General features: G+C 51.3%; 1 protein-coding gene across 1 annotated transcript; it reads left to right on the top strand.

Moving 5' to 3' along the window:
* Positions 1-3,738: 3,738 nt before the first annotated feature.
* Positions 3,739-19,407, top strand: CSPG5 (chondroitin sulfate proteoglycan 5; the record flags this gene model as incomplete). Its single annotated transcript, XM_049777388.1, has 5 exons — positions 3,739-3,829; positions 4,875-5,946; positions 9,687-9,875; positions 11,781-11,937; positions 18,903-19,407. Coding segments are annotated over 5 exons (1,671 nt in total), but the record flags the coding sequence as incomplete, so codon positions are not given.
* Positions 19,408-19,626: the final 219 nt, after the last annotated feature.

The raw sequence follows: 19,626 nt of genomic DNA, 5'->3' as shown, positions 1-19,626 counted from the left end.
TTCTGAGGGCAATAACATTCATAATAGTAATAGTAATAATAACTAATAATCCTTTCTGATCTTGTGGCCAGTTCCCTTCCTAAACAAGATAACCACATCTGGGTTGTAGTAGGCTTTTCTGGGCTGAGGGCACTTATGCAATTGAAAGTTCACAGTTTCCTGCAGTAAGGAGATAAAGGTCAGCTCACAAAAACCAGGCCCTTAACCAAAGGCCTTCCTGGTGCTCGTGTACAGAGACCCCTTCTGAGTCCCTCTTCACAGTCACAGACCTGACCGTCCATCCTTCAGCACAGAGTAAAGGGTTTTCCCCAGACATGCCATAAGAGGCCATCCTGACCTGACTTGAAGACAAATCTAAACTATTCAGGGATGACATGAACTCTTGAGTGCCTGGATGGATGTGGGGTAGGAGTGTATCCGTTCTGTCAGATAAGACCCAATCACTGTCTTGATTCATCTTTGGAATTCAACAAAACACCATATCTTAGTTCAAGACCTGATCTTTCCAACATCTTGGTTTAAGTCCTGACCTTTCCACTTCAACAACTTTGGCAAAGTTGCTGTCAGCTTGCAGATGAGTAAAAAGACCGGTAAGGTAGTTGTCGTGTGGTTGTGAAGGATAAGACAAATTAGACTACTAGGAAACTAAAATCTCATTAAAAATGGGGCCAGAGAGGTGGTAAGGTGTCTACTTTGCAAGTGCTATCGCCAAGGAAGGACCTCGGTTCGATCCCCCGGCCCATATGGTCCCCCCAAGCCAGGGGCAATTTCTGAGCGCTTAGGAGTAACCCCTGAGCATCAAATGGGTGTGGCCCAAAAATCCAAAAAAAGGGAAAAAACCAAAAAACTGTTAGTAGTCACTAATGAGGACTTAAAACCAGGAACTGCTGCTTCCTGTCCAGACAGAAAGTATGCCCCAACCATGGCAACTCAAACAGCTCCTGCCCTGGATAGTAGCCCTTGATGAAGCTAGGGGCTTTCTATGCACAGAGAGGTTGGCTGTAGCCATGGTGATGGGCCTGATGCCTGCCTTGGTGCAGGAGGCAGGTTGCCAAACCCAGTAAGAACCTTAGAAGTATGCAAAAACCATTGCCTCCAAAAGTATTACTGAGGGGCCAGAGCAACAGTACAGTGAGTAGAGTTTGCGCTTAACTGACCCAGGATCAATTCTTGGGGGGCCGGGCGGTGGCGCTGGAGGTAAGGTGCCTGCCTTACCTGCGCTAGCCTAGGAGACGGACCGCGGTTCGATCCCCCGGCGTCCCATATGGTCCCCCAAGCCAGGAGCGACTTCTGAGCGCATAGTCAGGAGTAACCCCTGAGTGTCACCGGGTGTGGCCCAAAAACCAAAAACCAAAAAAAAAAAAAAAAAAAAAGGATCAATTCTTGGTACCCCATGTGGTCCTCCAAGACCCATCCAAGAGTGATCCCTGAGTGCAAAGCCAAGAATAAGCTCTGGGCTTACTGGTGTGGTCCAATAGCCAAAAAGGAAAAGGGCATCAATGATGCCCAAATGTACTGAAATTAAGTGGGGGGGGGGGGAGGTTGAGTCTAAGCTCTTGATAGTGGTCTATTTCCCCTTTACTCTCCATTGCCGCATCTTTCATTGCTCCTCTACCCTACCCAAGGTTCATGTGACCATTTGTGGTTAAATACTTTGGCTCCAGACTCTCCTGTATCACAGCACTAATAGTGAATCCTGCTTTTTTTTCACCATCTTCTCGTGCACATGTTCTTCAACCCATCTTTTGAAGGTGTCACCAAAGCAAGTTTGCTGTGCTCAGTTCTGAAACTGTTGGCGAGATCTGCTGGGGGGGGGGGATCAGAATAAAAATGAACTAACTGCAACAGTCAATTTAAAATTCTCAAATGGAAAAATGTAACAGTTGTCTCTAGGGAAGGAAAGATGGCTGAGCAAAGGGGAAGAAGACGTTTCATACTCAAAAATGAGTAGGTAAAGTTTTAACAAAGCAGTGAAAGCCCCCATCCACACACTTTGTGAAAAAGAGAAGGATGTAGATCATAGATTCCATCAGGCCTTCCCACACAGCCTGGTCTCAAAAAAGGAGGGAAGAAGCCTATCAAGATTTCCAGTGTGACATGCAGTACTTAAAGAATGAGCTACAGAAGCAATGAGTGAAACCGCGAGGCAAGGGAAGCAATTGGATTTATGTAGCTAGCAATGCCTCTTAGCTTGTGCAGAGCTCTCTGCTCATCCTCTGTTCAGATGATTCAAACGTGTGTAGTGTCCACAGAAGCAGCATAGAGCCATGTAGGGAGCCTCAGGAAGTCAGCTGCTTTGCAGGGAAGGCTCGACCCAGGTTCTGGGGTGCAGAAGATAGTTACTACTCCTCCTGGCCTTAAGTAAGGGTCCTCCCTCTACCTAGCTCTGGCACTGAAGTGCTTTATGGTTCAGTGAGGAATGAGTGTACACAGACAAGATCGAGGCCAACGTATCTTTAACTGAGCAGAGTGAGGAGACTTTACTGGGGAACATGGCAGCAAACGGAGCTTTACTAGGTTAGGAGTTTATCAAGCCCACCTGGTGGTGGGAAGGGAACCCCAAGATCATGCAAAGTCTGCAGACTAGTTAGTTCCAATGAAAGAACTGAATCTAGAAACCCCACCAGAGAGACACTATTATTGGAAAGAATACAAATGTCCATCTTTGTCACGTACGTGGTTTCCTCCAGACATACCAGTGATTGGGAGGACCCCTAAAACCTGCACTGCCCTTTCTCGACTGTGATCATGAATGCCATCCCTTGGGACAAGAGACTGAGAGAAATGAACTGACTAGCCACGCCTGCCTCCACACCAAGCAAAACGCCCTGGATGAGCCATAGAGGCTCATCATGACAGCTTACGCGTCGCACCTGACCTGGGTTCCCCTGTCTGTCCCTAGGCTAACTAATGACACCTAGGGTGCTGACTTAGATCTGCCAGAAACTCGAGCTCTGATGGCCTCAAACAGCGGATATGTGGGACCAGGGACAGGGAATTAGACGCCCCCAGATGAGAAAGCAGATGAAGTAACCTCAGTCCCCAGGAAGACCTTGGGGTCTGGGGATGGGATGGATGATGGTCCTGGGGGCCTGGCAGCTGCAGGTTGGAGAGACTTGGCTGCTGCGGGCTTAGGTCTTGCTTGATCCGATTAAAGGGTCTGAGCTTCGCGCCCTGCCCTGCCTGCCCTTGCTTTGCCTTGCAGGGACCCGCAGGGACCCCAGGACGAGAGCTCGTGCAAGGCTTCTCCCTGCACCCGCCCGGGCACAGACGTGGGCGGCCCCTCGCACCCCTAGCACCGGGGGCCCGGGGCTGCGGCTGTCAGGGTGGGGCCGGGGGGCCCGGGCTGTCCGTCTGTCCTTCCGTCCGTCCGTGCGTGCGTCCGCCTGCCTGCCTGGCTGTCTCCCCGACCGCGGCGGGGGCGGGCGGCGTGAGAGCGACGCGCGGGCGGTGGGGCGGTGGGGCGGGCGGCTGGGGGCGGCGCCGAGCTCGGCGGCGGCGGCGGCGGCGCGGGCGCGGGAGGGAGGCGGGCGGCGGCAGGCGGGCGGCGGGAGGCGGGAGGCGAGGCGACAGCGGCGGCGGCGACATGCGGCTCCTCGCGCTCGCGCTGGCGCTGCCCATCGCGGGCTGACGCGGCCGCAGTGGCGAGCGGGGGGCGCGGCGGGAGCCGAGGCGAGGCGAGCCGGACGCACCGAGCCGAGCGCCATGGGGCGAGCCGGGGCCGGGGCCGGGGCCGGGGCCGGGGGCCGGGGCCGGGGTCTCCCTTCTCCTCCTCCGCTGCTGCTGCTGCTCGGGGCCGCGATGCTCCTCGCCTGCGGGGCCGCGCCGGGTAGGTCCCGATCGCGGCGCCCACCAGCCTCGGGCCGCCTCGGGCGCGTGCAGGGGGCGGGCCCGGCGGGGGCGACCCGGAGCCCCGGCCTTGGGCAGAGAAGGGGCGCGCGGGCGAGGAGTCCCGGGGTGCGAGGCGACCCGCGGCTGACGGGGGGCGTGCAGGGGCCGATTGGCAGGGCCACTGCGGGCAAGGCAGGGGCGTCTGGGCTGAGCGGGCTGAGTGGGGGGCCCCGCTCCCGCTGCTGCGGTGGGTCCTGCGGGGTCCGTCCCGGGAGGGCGAGGCCTGCGCGCGGGGGAACGAGGGGCTGGTGGGGTCCCCGGGTTGGGGTGGGTGGGTGGATGGCTCCCGGGAGGGCTTGCCCGGAGAGGGGCGTGGCCTGCCATTACATGGGCGTGGCCTGCGCGTGGAGGGGCGGGGCCTGCGTGGGGAAAGGGACCAAAGTCTGGGGCGGGGCTTGTCCGGGAGATGGGCGTGGCCTATTCCGAGAGGGGCGGGGAAAAGAGGGCCCGGGGACGCCCAGTTCGGGCGGGGCTTGTCCGAGAGGGCGTGGTCTATTGGGAGAAGGGCGGGGTTTATCCGGGAAGGGGCGGGGCCTGCTCGGGAAACGAGGGGTCGGAGGGCTCCAGGATTTGGGCGTGGCTTGTCCGGGAGGGGCGTGGTCTGCTCAAAGATAGGCGTGGCCTATCGACGGAGGGGCGTGGCCTAAGCGGGGATCGAGGGGCCTGTCCGGAGAAGGGCGTGGCCTGAACCCACTTAGAGAGCTCCAGTTTGAGGGCGTGGCTTACCCGAGAGAGGAGGGGCTTATCCGGAGGGGGCGGAGTCTTTCAGGAGAGGGGCGGGGCCCTGACCGGCTTGGCGAGGAATCCCAATTTGGGGGCGGGGCCAGTCCTTAGAAGGGCGTAGACTGATGGAAAAAGGCGGGACCGAGAGCGATCCTGATTGGAGCTCAGGCTGGGGGCGGGGCCTCAAGCCGTGCTCGCCCCCTCTGCGCGTGCGCACGCCCTGAAGCCCCGCCCCTTTCTCCTTTCCCGCCTTCTTCCAGCACGCGAGGCCGGAAGCACCGCCACTGGAGCTGAGGCCGAGGAACGCGTGGGGAGCGCGCTGGCGTGGGAGCCGCGTGCCAACAGCACGCGCGAGAAGGCCGAAGCCGAGGCCGAGGCCGAGGAGGCGCTCGAGGCCTCGGCGGCGGCGGTCATGGACGCCCCTTGGCTGGACGCTGACAGCCCGGGCCTGGGCGGGGTGACGGCTGAGGCGGGCAGCGGCGACACGCAGACCCTCCCGGGCACCGTCGCGCCTCCCGAGGAAGAAGCCCTCGAGCTGTCACCGTCGAAGCCCCCCGCGACGCCCGAGGAGGAGGGCGGAGAAGAGCAGCCAGCCCCCGCGCTGCATGGCGAGCCGAACCCCGACTCCGACGTCCCCCAGGAGGGCCCCCCGGAGGTGTGGCTCAGCCTGGGAGGCAGCACCCCGGAGCCCCGAGGCGCAGAGCCCACGGCCCCCTTGCACGGCTCGCCCGAACCCCAGCAGCCGGGCTCCGACGACGTCATCGACTTGGACTACTTGGAAGGCGTGGACGGGGAAGGCCGCGGGGCCGAGCTGGGCCGCTTCCCGGGCTCCCCCGGAGCCTCGGAGCACGACCTGGGGGGCGAGACGCCGCCCTGGAGCTTGATCGACTTGTACGACGACTTCACGCCCTTCGACGAGTCCGACTTCTACCCCACCACGTCCTTCTACGAAGACCTGGAGGACGAAGAGGACGAGGACGAGGACGACGACGCAGAGGAGGACAAGGAGGCCGTGCTGGAGGAGGATGCAGTCGCGCTCCCGGGGCCCACCCGAAAGCCGGGCCAGGGCCAAGGCCAGGCCACGGGGGGCCGCTGGCACGTGGTGCCGCCCCAGCACACCCTGGGCCTCGTCCCGGGCAGCAGCATCGCCCTCCGCCCCCGCCCCGGGGACCCCGGCCGGGACCTGGGCACGGGCGACAATGGCACCACCGAATGCCGCAGCGGCTTCGTGCGCCACAATGGCTCCTGCCGCTCCGTGTGCGACCTCTTCCCCAGCTACTGCCACAACGGCGGCCAGTGCTACCTGGTGGAGAACATCGGGGCCTTCTGCAGGTAAGGGCATGCATGCATGCATGGCATGACACGCAGAGCCCGCCAGCAGCAAGCAAGCAGCCCAGAGGAAAGGAAGGACTGACTGGTCGCCCGAGTCGGAGGGAGAGGTTGCAGGCACCCCATCCCTCTTCTGCATGCCCAGGGCAGGAAATGCCACGGTTGCATGCATCTTCTACAGAATTCCTTTGGTGCGGTGGCTGCTGTGCCGAGGATGGGACTCAGGGTCTCACCCGGACAAGGCGGATGTGCCTCTAGCACCGGCCTTGGCCCTAGAATTGCTGTCTAAGAGGACATCGTGTGATGGATCTCATGGCTAGGAATGGGTGCTCAGGAATGAGACGTTGTAAGGGCCCGCACAGCCTTAGTGCGTTTGCTTTGCACGCGGCCAACCCAGGACAGGCCTGGGTTCAATCCCCCGCATCCCATCTGGTCCCCTCCTCTAGACTGCCAGGAGCGATTTCTGAGCGCAGAACCAGGAGTAACCCCTGAGTGTCACCAAAATTTAAAAATAAGAGAGAGACATGTTGTGTCCTTGGGAGAGAGAGGCCTTTACCAGACCTCTCAATGAACCAACTTTCCTAAGGGCTTTGGGAAGAGACTTGGGCTGGGTTGAGGGTTTTCTTTTTGGAATGTTCTGGCATCGCTGGTAAAGGAGTATAAACCAACTGGGGTGAAAGAGCTGCTGAACCTGCGCTCTGAGCCACGTGTGTGGTAGGAGCAGCAACCAGATGCCTGGACAGCAGGAGGTGGGGAAAAGCCTGAGGCCTTCCTTTAAGGAACACGCCCAGAGAGCAATTGCTGCTCTGGGCTCCAAGAGTCTTTGACCAATTGGAGCCAAGCAGAGAGCCTTCCCTGAGTTGCAGATGTGTTGGGTTTTCTCCATTTGGGATACTAAACATTCCCCCCCCCCCCCCCCGTCTACTGTAACGTTTGTCTTCCTTGGGGCACTCAGGCAAAAGGGTCTTTGAAGGCCCTCACAAGGTCTCATTCCTGCTAGAGAGCTCATCATAGTTTCCTGTTGGGAGGTCTGGGCGCAGTAGAGCCACCACATTGCTCTGGAGCTGGTTTCTGTCTCTCTCAGAGAAGCTTTTGTGTCATATGGGAGTCTCTTGTCATGTCAGTCTTTGTTTCTTTTAGGAGGTATGTGATTCATGAATGTCTATAGGTCTTGGCACTTGGATTAAAGAGTAGCATATAGGACACATGAAATGCTGTGCCTCTAGCAACAAAGCTTGAGTTCCAGATTCCCTAGCGGCTCTTTTCCATGAATGATCCTGCCCTTGGTTGGGGTCACCTGCCTAGAATGAATGCACACAGCGTGGGTCCTTTTACCACCCATTGCCAGAAGGAGGCGCTCTGATAGGGAAATGGTGGCAATCCCTTGCTAGCTGCTTAAGAGGAAGCAGGAATAGGGAGAAATGCTGCATTTGGAGACTGATTTTAGCTGCGTGCTCTGGAATTTCTGTGCAGATTCATTCTCTTTCATCCTATTGGAGATGTGAGTTTTCACCTTCAGAGTCAGCGCCCCCTCAGAGCATGAAATTTGGAGAGACATGCTGCCTCAGGAGAGCTAGAAAAGGCTCCCAAGTGGTCGGGGATCCCCACACTGTTCTCTTCACTGTGCTGCATGATAATACTTAGGACCCACCCCCTGTAGTGGGCTACCACCCCAGAAAGGCTCCTCACCCTTCCAGCTTCTGTCCCTAAATCACACATGCTCCCAACCCAAGATTCTATACACACACACACACACCACACCACACCACACCACACCACACCAGTCCTGGCTGTGACTTGGAAACTGCTTTGCATTCCACTCACAGAAGACTGCCGAGCCTTTAGTTGCAGACTGCAGCATGCCTTTGTCTCTGTCACTCTGACCCACTGCAAAGAGAGGTTCAGGGCTGTGGCCGAATTTTTCCAGATCACAGACAGGGGGTTGGATGAGGCCCTGCTTCCCCCCCCCCCCAGTGTATGCAAACATTATCCAATACCCATGACAGCAGAAGACCCCCTAGGAAAAGGAACAAGCTCCTGGGGGCCATGTTTGCACTGCCTACCCAGGGTGTGGGCTGGCCAAGTGTCCGATGCCTCAGTGCCCCACTTCTGGACCCTTTCTCTCTCTGTCATTCACCCTGAGGTTCACATCCTCCCTCCTTTGCCTGCCTCTGTATCCTTCCACATCTTTTCTCTTTGAAGTTGCCTGGTTCCCATGGAAACAGCAATGTCATTGGAAGAGTTGGAGCCTGGGAATGTCCCCAAGGGCAGGGGAAAGTCACTCAACAAAAGAACTAAAATCCACCCAGAGGGTGGATTCTCACTGCTTTCGTGACAGTTCTCATGGTAATAGGAGAAAATGCTTTATGGGCCCAACTTTAGGGGCTGCATTGGCTGGTGGCTGGTCCTGATGGGCTGGTGGGAGGAGAATTTACATCCATTCTCGTGCCTGTCCTTGTCAGTGCCCTCCCCATTTTTCAGTGTCTGCCGCCCTGTGTGAGCTACATAGGAAGGCTCAGCATCAAGCTGGAGTCAGTGCATAAGGTGGACCTACATAGCTCCTCCTAGTCTTTTTCATCTCAGCTTCATCCAGAACGGGGGGCGGGGGGAGAGGATGTGGGCAGGCTTTGAGGGAAACTTCTATCTTTACTGAGGCTATGAGGTAGAAAGCTGGGTTCTCTTCCCTCCTCAAGCACTAGCAGCAATGTGATGAGCCAGCATCCTCTGCTTCTGAGCATCCTGATGGCCTTATTTATATCAAAAAAAAAAAAACCCTTTCATAAGGGTTTTGGAGAGAAGGGGCAAGAATGGCAGCTCTCTGGAGCTAGAGCAGGTAGGATGCTTGCCTTACATGTGACCAACCTGGGTTCGATTCCTGACACCACATATCGTCTTCTAAGCCTGTCCAGGAGGGATCTCTAATCGTATCTTGGTGTAGCCCAGAAATGGGAGGGGGGAAAAAGGAAAGGAAAACCTTTAAGTTAGAGCAATAGTCCAACAGGTGGTACAACAGCTTGCCTTAAATGCTGCCAACCTGGATTCGATCCCTGAAAGTCTATATGATCCCCTGAACCTGGCAAGAGAGATCCCTGTGAGTGCAGAGTCAGGAGTAAGTCTTGAGCACTTCTGGGTATGACCCCCCCCCAAAAAAAAAGAAGGGGAAAAAGAAAGAATGCAGACTCTGAGTTATGCACATTTGGGACCATCTTACTGCAGACCTTCATAGGAACAGTGTGTGTGTGTGTGTGTGTGTGTGTGTGTGTGTGTGTGTGTGTGTATTTTTTTTTTTTTTTGGTTTTTGGGCCACACCGGTTTGACGCTCAGGGGTTACTCCTGGCTATGCGCTCAGAAATCGCCCCTGGCTTGGGGGGACCATATGGGACACCGGGGGATTGAACCGCGGTCCGTCCTACGCTAGCGCTTGCAAGGCAGACACCTTACCTCTAGCGCCACCTTCCCGGCCCCTTGTGTGTATTTTTTGAGTCATTCCCAACAGCACTGAGAGTTACTCCTGGCTCTGCTCTCAGAAATCACTCCTGAGTGATATCACTCTGGGGAATCATATGGGATGCCAGAGATTGAACACGGGTCCATCCTGGGTAGGCCACCTCTTAGGTAGATGCCCTTCCACGGTGCTATCGCTCTGGCCCCAGAACTGGCTTTAGGGGCAGATTCAGGGTACAAACCCTGAATGGTGCACAACTGGCTGCTCACAGCATCCATCTCACCCACCATCTCTGTAGGTGTAACACACAGGACTACATCTGGCACAAAGGAATGCGCTGTGAGTCCATCATCACCGACTTCCAGGTAATGTGCGTGGCCGTGGGCTCAGCGGCCCTCGTACTGCTCTTGCTCTTCATGATGACTGTGTTCTTCGCCAAAAAGCTCTATCTGCTCAAAACAGAGAACACCAAGCTACGGCGGACCAAGTGAGTCAGTCAGCTGACCCCTGCTTGCAGCCCCTGCCCCTCCCACCCTGCTCTCCCTCCACCTGACCCCTGTGTGACGCCTGCCCTCTATCCCTCATTGGGTTTCCGTCCATCTTCACACAGAACGTGCTGGAAATGCAGCAGAGACTGAGCCTTTGCAGTATGGCATACTGCAGACCTCACACAATGTTCCCTACCCCCACCCTGAATTAGAGCTTGCTTAACAGTAACCTGGAGCTCTGGTCTTCAAGTAAGGGACAGGGCTTGTCCACCCCTCTCCTCCTCCCGCTTCCTCACCCCTCATAAGACTCCCCCAGCTCTCCAGCTGCTCAGGCCACAAGTCCAGTGACAGTTGCACCTGCAAAGCAGCCTGAAGTAACCCAACCTCCCGCAAATCTGCTGCTTCTCATACTAGCTCTTCCACTGCATGCCGAGCAGACGGTATAGTGTTGAAGAGTGTTGCTTCTCAAAGCTAGTCCACCCTCTGTCCAGTGAGACTTACACGGAGCTCACGGGCAGTGTTTCTCCCTCTCTGTGATAGAGCTTATAGTGGAGAGGCCAGGAGGAGTCTTACCTTTCTCTACTGTGGATGTCACTGGCCTTGGTGGGGAGTCTCATCTCATTGGACCCCCTGAGCAGAGGAGGGACTGCTCTGTGCCCATGAGAAGCAACCTGCCTTTACCCCTCAAGCACATGCCCTGAACCTTCACCTGTGACCTTACATGCTCTGAGAGAATCACTCTTGTCACAAAGCAAAGTGAGGAACTGCCTAGTTTCTGGGAAGCACAAAAGGAGGTGACTGAGTTCAGCTTCCTGGGTGCCCCCTGGGAGACAATTTATGCAGAACTGCTCCCACTTTCCTTTTAACTGGTTGCCCTATTAGTCCCCCTCCGCCTGACCTAATAGTCCCCAGAGAATGTGACTGAACAACTTTCCCTGGGTCCTGGGAAAAAGACAAAACACCATCTGTTGCTCCTTCACTGGGTCGACCCAGGAGATGTACAGATGCCGCAGCTTTCTGCTGCCTTTCAACAAACTGCTAGGGTAAAAGGGCCCTTCCATTGTGCCTGTGCATTGAGGCAGGGCTGTATTCGCCCGTGTGATTGCCAGCCGGGACCCTTGGATCCCCAGAGGGGTGTGCTATGGGGAAGGAAAATGAGTGTTCAAATCAGGGCAGCTTCCAGTGAGGATGGCAGAGAGGAGCAACTGCCAGTGTGTGGAGAAGGTCAGGCTGTGGCCAGGGATAAAGTCTTCTACCTTGTAGAAGTTACCTTGTGTTTTATGCAGAGCATGGCTGCTACGCTCAGCTCAGCTACTGCCTTCCTTATTTCTCGTTGCATTCTTTTTTGCTTTCCCAAGCCTAGTTACTCCTTGGATTATGCAGCATGTGCCTGCCCCATGCTCTACAGACACTTTAGCAGCTCATTGATGGCAAAATACACATTCCTACAGACATGCACACACATACATTAACATCTATGCAATTGGATAGTGCCTTATAATTGCTTATAATCACTAGTGCCCAGATGGTAGTCCGGATGTAGTGGCAACTGCCTGACATGCCCGCAAATGCCATTGCTGTTCATTTCATTGTTAGTTCTTTATAAAGTCTTAGAACAGATAAAAATTCTAGATCCGACAGGGATGTATCTTGGTATTAGAGCATATGCTGTGTATGTATATGTGTAAGACTCTGGATTTGATCCCCACCACTGCTAAAGAATGAATGAGTGAATGAATCTAAGTAATGGATCAGTAAAATAGTTTTTTTTCTCCTTTGTGGTTCAGACTTGTACAGTTCATGGCATTTGTTGGAATATAAGGCTTTGACCTAGGAAGCTTTTGTGAGTTTTTTTCCCACCAGGCTTCCATTTAAATTTCTTTTCTCCTTTCTGTCCTAACCAGCAAGTTCCGGACCCCTTCTGAGCTGCACAATGATAACTTCTCCCTCTCTACTATTGCTGAAGGCTCTCACCCAAATGTAAGGAAATTTTGCGACACTCCCCGTACTTCCTCCCCCCATGCCCGTGCCTCCGCTCACTATGATAACGTTATCTGTCAGGTAACTCATCTTCTTCATGTGATATGCATGTTTCAACCTCTACCCTTTCCTTGGGTCTATGTCATAATATGGCGTCACTCCTGAGAGTTCTAGAGATGGGGGCGGGCGGAGTGGTGGTGGGAACAGGCTTGATGATATCCCATATCCCAGACAAGTAGTGTTACGGGTAGCAGAAAAGATCACCTTCTAGAATAACTCATGATTTTATGCTCTACCTAGGCTAACATGTTTAATTCTGCTCTTTTAACACTCCCTATCAAGGAGAAAAAGCCTCTAATTTCATTTCTAGGGATTTCTCTGATGGTCAGTAAAGCCAGTATTTGCTCTTTGAATAGGTAGGGAAAAATATCTGACTGGCTAGAAGAATAATTTCCTTGAAACTGAAGGCTTACAGACACTGAATTGTCCTGAAATGAACACAAAACAGGACTGGATCCAGATATCTAGTGATAAATTATTTTCCTTTGGCAACTGGCCTCTTAAATGTCAGTTGAAATCCAATAAAAGGCCCCAATACACCATTTTATAAAAACACCCTTTCCTTGTGGCCTGCTCACATGCCTGGACTGACTAAGCAGCAAAATAATGGCCACTGTCTGAGAATTTCAGAAATAAAGCAGAAGCCATCCACATCCCACATGATGACCCCATTCAAACTCGAAAGTGCTGCACAGTAGGCTGGCTCCAAACCAAAAGATCATTGAACATCATTTTGAACAGACAAGGACTAAACAGACACTGCAGAGAGCAATGGAGTTTAACATTATATTCTGAAATTCTTTGAAATAATGGACTATTAAGTGTTAGGGTTCACAATAGCCTTTGTAATAAAGGTTCTTGTTATCAGTGGAAAGTGATGAGATAGAAATGTTCTCCATCTGGGGTGAGAGCAGTAGTACAGTAGGTAGGGAACTTGCCTAGCACACAGTCAACCAGGTTCAATCCCCAGTATCCTATATGGTCTCCTGAGCACCATCAGGAATAATTCCTGAGTGCAGAGCCAGAAGTAAGCCTTGAACATCACCAGAAGTTTTTCAAAACAAGCGGGGGGGAGGAAAAGAAAAGAATGGGGCTGGAGCAATAGCACAGCAGTAGAGTGTTTGCCTTGCACATAGCCAACCCAGTACAGACCCAGGTTTGAACCCTGGCATCCTACATGGTCCTCCGAGCCTGCCAGGAGCAATTTCTGAACACAGAGCCAGGATTAACCCCTAAGCACTGACAGGTGTGGCCCAAAAACTAAAAAAAAAAAAAAAAAAGAAGAAAAAATAAAAATTCTCCATCAGTCCTTTCCGTTACAGCAGCCACATACTTCCTGTGACTCCAGAGCTCTTGAAGTGTGGCTACTGTTGCCATAGTGGACAGCAAAGATTTAGACAGTTGTCATCTATTTATAGAATGGGAAAATGGAGCCTTAGAAAGGGGAAGAAGAAATAATCATAAATGAGACCTTGTTTACCAAACCTCCAAACCCCAAAATGTGGCCTGGTAGCAGAGGCGTGTAGGAGTCAATTTACAGAGGAAATAAAAGCAATTTAGGGTCTTTTTTAAAAAAAAAAAATAAGAGCAGTTAATTTTATTAATCCAGAGTTTAGCCTCAACAGAGAATATATATATATATATATATATATATATATATATATATATATATATACACACACACACAAGTATATATAATGTATTAATTTAAAGAAAACGCATCATATAGTTAGTTGATCATAATTCATTTGTTTTCTGATAAGTGAAAGCCAATTTACTGGAAAAAAAAAATAGAAAGAAAAAATAAAGGGGCCGGTGCGGTGGCGCTAGCCTAGGACGGACCTAGGTGCCAGCGCTAGCCTAGGACGGACCGCGGTTCAATCCCCCGGCTTCCCATATGGTCCCCCAAGCCAAGAGCGACTTCTGAGTGCATAGCCAGGAGTAACCCCTGAGCATTACCAGGTGTGGCCCAAAAACCAAAAAAAAAAAAAAAAAGAAAGAAAGAAAGAAAGAATTAAAGAAGGAAAGAAAGAAAGAAAAGAAAGAAAGAAAGAAAGAAAGAAAGAAAGAAAAAGAAAGAAAGAAAGAAAGAAAGAAGAAAGAAAGAAAGAAGAAAGAAAAGAAAGAAAGAAAGAAAGAAAGAAAGAAAGAAAGAAAGAAAGAAAGAAAGAAAGAAAGAAAAAATAAAATGGAGGGGATGGAGTGGTGGTGCAGCGGTAGGGCATTTGCCTTGCATGCAACTGATCTAGGATGGACCACTGTTTGATCTTCCAGCGTCCCATATATTCTCCCAAGCCAGGAGCGATTTCTGAGTGCATAGACACAAGTAACCCCCTGAGTGTCACCAGGTGTGGCCCTCCCCCAAAAAAAACAAAAAATAAATAGAAGAAAAGAAAAAAAAAGTACAATAGCAAACACCTTTGTGAAAATTATTGTATCTCCAATGAAGTCATTAATACAATGGCAGAAGGTTTAGTAAGCTCAGATTGTTATTTGCCCATTATGTTAAATTGAAGTGTTCCTTTAGGGATGACAGCATCAAATAAATGAAGTTCTCAGAAATTCAAAGTACTATTGCTGATACTACTACTTTTAGGGGTGTGTACTCAACTGCTAGGGCTCCTCTCCTCCAGAAATGGCAAGCTTTCTGCTACGTAAACCATAATTTTTCAGGATACGGTTAGTTTAGGGTTTTTTGTTTTTTTTTTTTGGTTTTTGGGCCACACCCGGTGGTGCTCAGGGGTTACTCCTGGCTCTCTGCTCAGAAATCACTCCTGGCAGGCATGGGGCGGACCATATGGGATGCCAGGATATGAACCACTGTCTGTCCTGAATGAGCTGCATGCAAGGCAAATATCCTACCACTGCACTATCTCTGGCCCCAATGTAGAATCATTTTTTTAAAGTATTGATAAAAGATAGAGAAGAGGGGCCGGGAAGGTGACGCTAGAGGTAAGGTGTCTGCCTTGCAAGCGCTAGCGTAGGACGGACCGCGGTTCGATCCCCCGGCGTCCCATATGGTCCCCCCAAGCCAGGGGCAATTTCTGAGCATATAGCAAGGAGTAACCCCTGAGCATCAAATGGGTGTGGCCAAAAAAAAAAAAAAGATAGAGAAGAAGAGATTCAAGTTTACCTCGTTGTACTGTGATATTGGTAAAGTCTAGGAAACATGAGGTCCTGTGCATTTGAGGACTAACAATAGTATAGATCAGCCCATAAGGATCTTAGTACTTTGTGTGTAGGACAGACCTGAATCTTCTCTGGATTTCCCGGCCCCACTTTCTGTTGCCACTTGCAGCCATGTATGTCTAGCTGCCACTTCCAGAATGGCAGTGAGTGAGAGGGTTTGCCACTTCGCAAGCTTCCGCCCTGCCGCACTGTTGAGAGTGGCAATGCCTCTCAGCCATCTGCCACTCATCCATGGTTCGTTCCTCCTCCCCTTTGCCTGACAGCATTCAGGAGTCCTTAGGAGAGTTTCTGACCCACACATTTCTGGTCTCCGGGTACAGAAATCTTTCTGTCTCAAAGCAGGATGAGGTTAGGAGGGGAAGATGTAGCCTCTCTCAGCAGGCCTGGTTGTATGTGTGAATCATTCTTGGCTGATCCAGCGTTGTGCGAAGAAAAACATTGGTCTGGGAGCACTGCCTTTGGTCTTGAGTTCAGAATATGGGAAGCCTTGAAAAGGTCTCTTCCAGGAGCCAGAGAGATACCAAATCAAAGACAGATGGATCTTCTGAACTTAACTGATGGAGTTCTTGGGGACACTGGGTGAGGATAGATCCATTTGGGTTTAGATTCTCCCTCGCCTGTTCTTCCCCAGACACTACAGCATTGTTAGAGTTTCTGGATTTTTTTATGAGTTCCTGGATTTTAATTTTAGAACATTCTTTTCCCATTCATTCGCCTAGAAGGCAACTTTCTCATGTCTCAATCCCATGATTTTGACAAACCCACATTTTTTGTGTTCCCATCTTCATACCGTCACAGCTTTTATGTCCTGATCTAGAAGGGCTTAAAAATTCATTCTATCCCCTTTAACATTCTGAGACTGTCCCAGTGCTCCTCTATGCCCCCAGAAAGTGTGTGATTCCAGTTGGCCAGATGAGGGAGAGGAAAGTGGATTCTGTCCTTGACGGGATCAGTGAGTGCAGGCTGGCCTTGTGCCTTCCATGTTGCCATGTAATTCAGCCTTCTTCCTTCTTGGAGTCTTTAATGCCCCGGCTACCAAGCTCTTGGGACCATTGCCTTTCTCCAGGTAGTACAGAAGTTCATGATATCTAGGATGCAGATTCCACTCCCCAGAAGTACTGTGCATAGATCTGCACATGCATGTGCCTTTCACACAGCCCAGGGTCTGCCTCAGCACAGCTAGCTTCATATCCTTGAGAAGTTTCTTCTGAATCTCTCAAGCACTAGCTAGAGATGGTGACCCAGAAATCAACCTCAGCACTGTGTCCTTATGTGCTTGCTCACTAGGAAGGGTGAGCAGTTATCCCCCTCAATGTAGATCATGGCTGAGATCTTTGAGCTTTCCTTAATCGCTCTGTTCAAGCTAAGCTTCTGTAAAAATTGCCAAGTGAGGCTGGACGCAGGAGAGAGGTGAAGGTGATTTCAGTACATATATTTCTATGGAACCCTGGTCTACCTAAGCCCGGACTCTTGCCTGACTTTCTTTCCTGCCAATCAAGTTCAGCAGTTTGCATCATGGATAAATTCTGTGGAGAGTCCTAGTTCTCACACATGGCAGCTCAACTTGTACAAATGGTTAAAGAAGAGAGGTCTGGATAACTACTAAGATAAAGACGTTTTCCGTACTCCAGGGGGGAGGTGCATGGGGAGGAGGGTGGGCAGACATCTGGCCTCCGGTTTCCTCTTTGATTCTGGAGACCAGCTCTTGCCAGATATGGGGTTTGGGGAGGCCCCATACCGGAGCCCTTCTCCCTGGCCTGGGGAGTGCTGGGAGGCTTGGCAGGCCCCCAGCCGCCCTTGTCTTTTTCCCCTGACTCCAGACCTTCCCTGGGTGCCAGTTCAGGTGGACTCTTAATGGTCCTCAGGCTTCCCCCCTCCCTCCGTACTCCAGGAGGGAGGTGCATGGGGAGGAGAGCAGGCAGACATCTGGCTTCCAGTTTCCTTTTTGATTCTGGAGACCAGCTCTTGCCAGATATGGGGTTCGGGGAGGCCCCATACCGAAGCCCTTCTCCCTAGCCTGGGGAGTGCTGGGAGGCTTGGCAGGCCCCCAGGCGTCCCCCTTTTTCTCCCTTGAACTTCAGGCCTTCCCTGGTCTAGGTGGACTCTATAGGGGTCAACAGGCTTTCCCCCTACCTCTCCCTACACTGATGGGAATGTGCTTTGGGAGGAGGGCGTACGGTTCTAGCACTGGTTTATGTTGGGACAGTCACTGGAATTTTTTTCTCTTTGTTTTCCTATTGATAGTATTGTATGCATATATTTTATATATCCATAACATCCATCTTGTATTGTGCCCTTGGGACTGCCCTACAAATCTCATTTCTAATATTTTACTACCTCAGTTCCAACCCTTATTCCCCCCCCCCCCATCTTCCCATGTAGGTGCAGCTCATGACATGGAGCTCACCACATAGAGTGATAAGTGCAGTTAGAGAAATAACTACACTGAAAACTATCATAACAATGTGAATGAATGAGGGGAAAAAGAAAGCCTGCCTCGAGTACAGGTGTGGGTGGGGTAGGGAGTAGGTAGATCCGGGAAATTGGTGGTGAGAATCCTGCACTGGTGAAGGGGGGTGTTCTTTACATGACTGCAATCATAAAACTACAATTATATTTGTAATCACAGTGTTTAAATAAAGATAATTTATATTAAAAAAAAAAGATAAAGACATTTGCTACCCTGCTAGCCACCCCTGAACCTGCCAGAAAGCTTTCACAACCTCCTTGGTCAGGAGATTTCCCAATCATTAGAGAAGCTATTGTGGCATCAGAAAAAGAAGTGTGAACCCCTAAATCACATTGGGTAAAAATCCCCTTATGGGGGTCCAGAGCAATAGTACAACAGGTTAGGGCATTTGTTTTGCATGTGGCTAACCCGGATTTGATCCCCAGCACCCTATACCCCTAAGCCCTGAGCACCACCAGGTATTACAAAAGAGACCCCCCCCAAAAAAATCCCATTGTTGGAAAACCCTCATAAAAGTAAGAAGGATTTTTTGTTTGTTTGTTTGGGCCACACCCGGTGACACTCAGGGGTTACTCCTGATTGTGTGCTCAGAATTTGCTCCTTGCTTGGGGAACCGTATGGGACGCCCGGGAATCGAACTGTGGTCTGTCCTAGGCTAGCCCCATCAGGAGATCCTTGAGTGCAGATCCAGGAGTAAGCTCTGAAAACTGCTGGGTGTGGTCCAAAAACAAATGAACAAAAAAGCAAGCAAACAAACAAATCAGAGTAGAGGTGGGAAAACCTTTATCAAGCAAATGCAGTCTCAAAATGGAACTTAGCAATAGAACACTTGCCTCGCATATGTGAAGCCCCTGATGCCATCCCTGGCACTACAGAAAACAATAATTCACATAAAAACATATCTCAGAACCAAGGAGATGGTGCAAAGGACTAGAATAAAGGTTTGCATGCAGGATCCCTGAGTTCCATTCCTAGCATTACATGATCCCCTAAACACCCCAAACACTAAGTGTAGAGTAGTCTCTGTGCACTGCTGGATGTGTGGGGCTCAAAAGCCAAGCGTAGGGTCCAGAGTAGGGCACAGAAGTGGGATGTTTGCTTTGCATGCAGCTGACCTAGGACAGACCTGGGTTTGATTCCCGGCATCCTATATGATCCCCTGAACCTACCAGGAGCGCAGATCCCTGGTAACCCCTGAGCGCTTCTGGGTGGTGGCCCAAAAACAAAAAAAGAGAGAGAAAGAAAAAGAAAAAGTCCTGAATTTGTTGGGATTCTTCCCCATTGTCATCTATCTTTCCCCCTTCCCTTACCCCTTTTCCTCTTCCAGGATGATCCTACTGCTCCCCACAAAATCCAGGAAGTTCTCAAGTCCTGCCTGAAAGAGGAAGAGTCATTCAACATCCAGAACTCCATGTCGCCCAAACTGGAGGGTGACAAAGGTGACCAGGCTGATGCGGATGTGAACTGCCTTCAGAATAACTTAACCTAAAGCCCAAGCAAGAAGAAAGAAAGTGGGGAGGGGGGGCCGGAAACATTATATCCTCTTGTACAGAGTCTACTCCTTGTAACCATTTGTTAAAACTCTTTTCCTTTCCTGATCTCATGGCATGCCTTGATGTATTTTGTACAGGAGGAAAACAAAATAAGGATGAGCCTGAACCGAATTGCATACATTTTGGATTGTTTTGTGTGTGCTGTCTGTACATTGCTTCTGCTGCTGTGATTTCTAAACTGATGCTGTTATTCAACTGACTTTTTTTTTGTACTTTGACCCACATTTTTTTGAAATATCAGTAAAAAAAATTCTTGAAATAAAACTTTTTAAAAAGCTAGCCGTTTCCCAATGTCACTCCGTCTACTCATGACCCATTTTGTGTCTTCTTGTGAATTCTTTTTTTTTTTTTTTTGAGAAATCGCTCCTGGCAGGCTCGGGGGACCATATGGGATGCCAGGAATCGAACTTGGGTCCGTCCTGGATCAGCAACTTGCAAGGCAAATGCCCTACCATTGTACTATTGCTCCAACCCCTTCTTGTGAAGTCTCACATTCCT

Source organism: Suncus etruscus, chromosome 7 (genome assembly GCF_024139225.1).
Source record: "Suncus etruscus isolate mSunEtr1 chromosome 7, mSunEtr1.pri.cur, whole genome shotgun sequence".
Taxonomy (NCBI): domain Eukaryota; kingdom Metazoa; phylum Chordata; class Mammalia; order Eulipotyphla; family Soricidae; genus Suncus; species Suncus etruscus.
This window is presented reverse-complemented; position numbering and strand designations above follow the sequence as displayed.